At 36.6% G+C, this 4,749-nt stretch overlaps 1 protein-coding gene and 1 pseudogene across 1 annotated transcript; both read right to left on the bottom strand.

The window, feature by feature from the left end:
• Positions 1-409: 409 nt before the first annotated feature.
• On the bottom strand, positions 410-2,020 carry LOC111895820 (triosephosphate isomerase, cytosolic). The gene is made up of 4 exons (XM_052771167.1): positions 2,008-2,020; positions 1,009-1,132; positions 799-883; positions 410-667 (listed from the first exon to the last, which is right to left on the bottom strand). Exons 1-4 carry the CDS (start codon positions 2,018-2,020, stop codon positions 467-469), a joined length of 423 nt encoding a protein of 140 aa, XP_052627127.1. The 3' UTR covers positions 410-466.
• A 297-nt stretch (positions 2,021-2,317) lies between these two features.
• LOC128133657 (binding partner of ACD11 1-like) lies at positions 2,318-4,160 on the bottom strand (annotated as a pseudogene).
• Positions 4,161-4,749: the final 589 nt, after the last annotated feature.

Genomic DNA, 4,749 nt, shown 5'->3' on the forward strand with positions numbered 1-4,749 from the left:
TTTATATATTTATTAATTTTTAAATTAAATTTGCATTTAATGTCTCATAATAGAAATAAAATATCATATACAAAAAATACAATCCATTGCATAAAATTTAATGTCATACAATTCTATTTTTTACAATATCTAAATTTGCATCTAATCTACTCTCTACATCAAATTCCAACTAAGTAAAGTTGTATCTTGCCTTTCATAATTCTTTAAGACTAATGCTCCAAACAGATGTTATATGGATAAGAAGTTTACATTGGCCCATCTACTCTGTGTTTCATACTAACAATTGAAATGAAGAATGCAACACTTGCATTTGCAGCATCTTATCTCTTTCGGCTTGAGCTTTCTTTTCATCTTTTCCTCTTGCAACAAAAAATTACCAAAATCAGAATCACATAGAAAAGGCATATTGTGATTTCTTGCATTAAACACCAAAATCATAACTTTTGTGTGCAAGTTACTTATTATATCAAAGATAAAACAAGATTTTTGATTTTTGACATACAGTAGAAGCAAGTTTAGTTTTAAAATAATTACCAGCAATTGCTTTGGTTTGTGCAGCAACAACTTCCATGGTGGTTCCAGCTTCTCGTTGCTCAAGAGTCTCCCCAACACAAGCAATAACCTTCAAACCTTGAGATAGTGCGTATGCAACCTTGTCTCCAACAAACTGAATGAAACAAGAAAAAGAAAACAAAACTTTTTCAGTAACTTGCATACAACACTGATTAAGATGTTCACAAGGAAAAGTGTGAATTGATTTGAACAGGCTGAGTAAAATCTACACAAGGAAAAGGGTACCTCATTAGTTTCATTCCATAGGGCTCTCCTTTCAGAGTGACCTAGGATGACCCAAGGGACACCCAAATTGGCAAGCATCTCAGCACTGTAAATATAGAAAACCAACTTTAGTATTTAGTAAGAATCAAGAAGAAGAAATCAGACATAGGAAATTGAAAAGTTTTAGAAAAAAAAGGATGGTAATTTGATAAATGACACTTTGAAACATACCTAACCTCACCGGTGAATGCACCACCCTTCTTAACCCAACAATTTTGAGCTGCAACTTGGATTTCAGGCCTCAATTCACTTTTAGCAGAGGTAAGCAACACAAAAGGAGGGCTCACCACCACCTCTGGTATGAAAAGAACTCAAAGGGCATTTACGTAATTTCACTTATTTATGGTCTCTTTATTTTACCCTTTGAAATTATGATGATATTTCAGGAAGTCATAACAGGAGCTGGCCACTCCAGTGCTATTGATTGGTGGGCAGTGGGTAAGCTTATTAATTTTCATGAATTAAAATTTTTCTTTAAAATATACACCGTTTATTTGAATTACCTTCTTTTACCCATTTCAATACTTTAACTAATTTTTTATTATATTCTTTTTTTTATTTCATGTATTTTATTATATGAGATGTTGTATGGTGGTACACCATTTAGAGGAAAGAATAGGCAGAAGACATTTGCTGATGCAGTGGAATCCCCTCTATGTCCTGAATCTTTGACTTCACAGTATCAATGTTCTTTGAGCTCTCCACCTCCAACTTTATTGTCTTCCCTGTCAAAGTCTTAACAAAAACTTGCATATATGATTCAACAACTGACAATCAGCTAAATTATCAGTCAATAAATAGGAATTTAGGAAAATACAGAGCTTAAGTTAATAGTGTGTAATATAAATGAAGGTAATTTGAAGTTACTGATTGATTTTGAATCATCCTAGTTGTGTGTTCCAGATTAGTAAAAGCCGGAAGAGAATAACAAAATGACAAGAATACACTTTTGAATAACACGATTTTACCTAAAATAAACTTGGCCAAATCAGATACAGAAATGAATGAACAAAACCTAAGAAACTCTGGTGTAAACTAATACGGACACACAAAGATCAGTCAATTATGTTTGATCAAATGAAAATCAAGTCAATCGACACAGGTATTTGTGTAGAACAATTGAAATGAGAAGTGATCGAATAAGATTCGAATCATGATCGATGTAGATACCTGTAGGAGACATCGGCTTGGGACATGATAGGGTGATTGTACATAACAACTTTATGGTCCTCCCAAACTCACAACCAACTCCAATCTAGATCCAATTCGGATGTGATGATCTGCTAAAGTCTTACCATCCTCGAGGATCTTTCCATCAATGATCAAAATCTGTTGATGCCATGGAATCCCCTCTTTCTTCTGAATCTTTGCCTTCACATCACAAATGAAAGGTCATATATCAACTCCTAAACCAATAAAACCATGAAAAAAAAATAGAAAATTCATAATAATAAAATCCATAAATCCTGCATAATCTACAGCCTAACACTTGACTGAAGCAACAAGACCTGATCATGTGGTGCTCTTGTTCAACTAGTAGCAGGGTGTGTAGAAGTAGGCGGTGGTTCTTGATGAGTAGTCTTGGTGGTTCCCGTTCCAGCCGCCTGTTCTTCCACCGCCACCTTCTCCATGGTCTTCTGTCCCACTTCTCCGGCGGCTTTCGTCACCCTGCTGAAAGCTCCGGCGACCCAGGCGGTCCCAGTCAGCACATACCGGTTCTTCATAAGGGCAGATCCCGCAACACTTACAGTCTGCTCTGCAGTCGCAAAGGCCATTTTTGTCTTTTCAGACACCTGAAACTTCTGATCCATCTCTTTCACTTTCTCATTCACTAATGTTGTCCCCAGGTTGATTTTCTCAGTTAGACCAATCTTCTGGTCTATTGTAGCTGCTTTTGCTGCAGCTGTTGATGTAAACTAGACTTTCTCATCAAACAATTTGGCTTTGTTTACTGCATCTTTTCCCAGTATGAAACCTTTTGCCAACATACTGCTCACGACATCTTCTGCTTTTTGAACAACAGATTCAGCACCTCCCACACCTTGCCCCCCTGTTGCCTAAATTATGAACCACATTATATCAATATCAGATAATATAAAAAAGCATTTACACGCATTCTTGATGATAAAATAACAAAAAGAACATACGGTGTTTTGTTGATCTGAAAGTGTAGTTGTAAAAGGAGGGAGAGTGTACTCTGGTGCAAGAACAATGGTAACAGATTGGTCAACTATAGTTGCTCCCTGAAATCATCAAAACCAGAAGGTGGAAGAGTGTACTCTTATAAATTGTGAAGAATTGTGTACAAGATAATCAAGATTTATATATACCGAGAGTAGAACTGCAGTCTCTGCACCTTGAGGCTCCTTGAAAGTGACGAATGCATTTTGAGCTCGCTCATTCTCACTGAAATGGTGTTTATGACATGGATTTTCTTTAGAATAATTTATAGAAAAAGAAAAACCTATGTTTAAAAACCCTAAGAAAATGGGAAATAACCTTTTCATCTCAATATATTCAATATCACCAGAAAACGAAAAGAATTCCTTGATGTCTTGCTCGGAAGCACTTAAGGAAACATTGATAACCTTCACAGTTCTTACCTATCAAGATAAGAATAGACTCAAATCGACATGATGCAAAAATAAAATAAAGAATAGAACTGTTTACATGGCTGATGCAATATACTCAAATTGACATAGTTGTTTTATGCATAGGCATGTATAGAAGCTTTTCCACTGATCTAAATAGAAAATGAAGATCAACAGAGCAATGAATCAATGATACATGAGCATTCAAATAGCATCAGTATGTTTGGTTCCGTATGAAACTAAAGCCATGTGGCATCAGTTTTAGGAGAGAGACTATGAACGATATCTATGGTATAGAAGAAGAAGAAGACGGCGACGACTTGACTTTCTTGTTCACAAGATCATGAAATTAAGTTTTACCTAGTATTTTTTGGAGAGAATCGCTTGAATGTGGGGTGAGAGAATCATGAAGGCGAACCTTCGGAGAAGATGGAGGAGTGTAGGAGAATGGGGGAGAGACGAAGCATCGAATGGCTGAAAACCATAGTAATAGTTATAACTCTTAGGGCACGCTATTAGGGAAATAAAGATGACCCAAGGGCAGAAATTTGTGGAGAAAAGAATGTTGACCTCCGTATGGCTGCCATCTAGTAACAACGCTATTGATGCCATTCCTTCCATTTTCGACTGTTCATCCTCCACTTCCTCTACTGCTACTTCTTCACCATCTTCTATTTTTTCTGTATTTAGACTTGAGAGTATAATTAGGGCTTTTTCTAACAATTTCAACATAGAGTGGGAGATATGATGGTTCCAGTAGGTAGAAGTGAGGGAAGAAGTAGGCAGCAGGAGGGGGAAGGAAGGAGCGTCCATAATTTGGGCAAGAGGGAAAGGAGAAAAAAAAGGAAGGCGGGATTTTTAATTTTTTCAGAATTTCATTTCCCCCTACTGTTAAAGGATGGAACGCGCGTTCCATTAAAAATTATAAAGCGACATCCTTAGACGACGCGCAATTTATTATAGGTGCCCTCCGTGTTTTTTTTAGACACTAATTTAAGGGCGCGCAATAATGCGTGTCTTCTATCCTTAAATTTTTTGAAGAGATGACACCTTTTTAACGTCACTCTCCATTGCGTAACATAAATCAATGAGTGTCGTGGTTTGCGCGTCGTAAAAGGCTATTTTTCTTGTAGTGCGTGTGTGAAGCGAATAAGATGAAGAAAAGTAGTGTAGATGGTGTAAAGAAACCAATGTACCTCTGCTGTTAAAATAGGGACCAAGCAGAAAACTCTTATCTCAGGTGAGAAGAGAGTTAGGTAGCTCCTAATTAGAATAAATATAAAAGCCTAATTGGGAAGACAAGGTTTGTTTGTACCAAGTC

This window comes from Lactuca sativa, chromosome 4 (assembly GCF_002870075.4).
Source record: "Lactuca sativa cultivar Salinas chromosome 4, Lsat_Salinas_v11, whole genome shotgun sequence".
Lineage (NCBI taxonomy): Eukaryota > Viridiplantae > Streptophyta > Magnoliopsida > Asterales > Asteraceae > Lactuca > Lactuca sativa.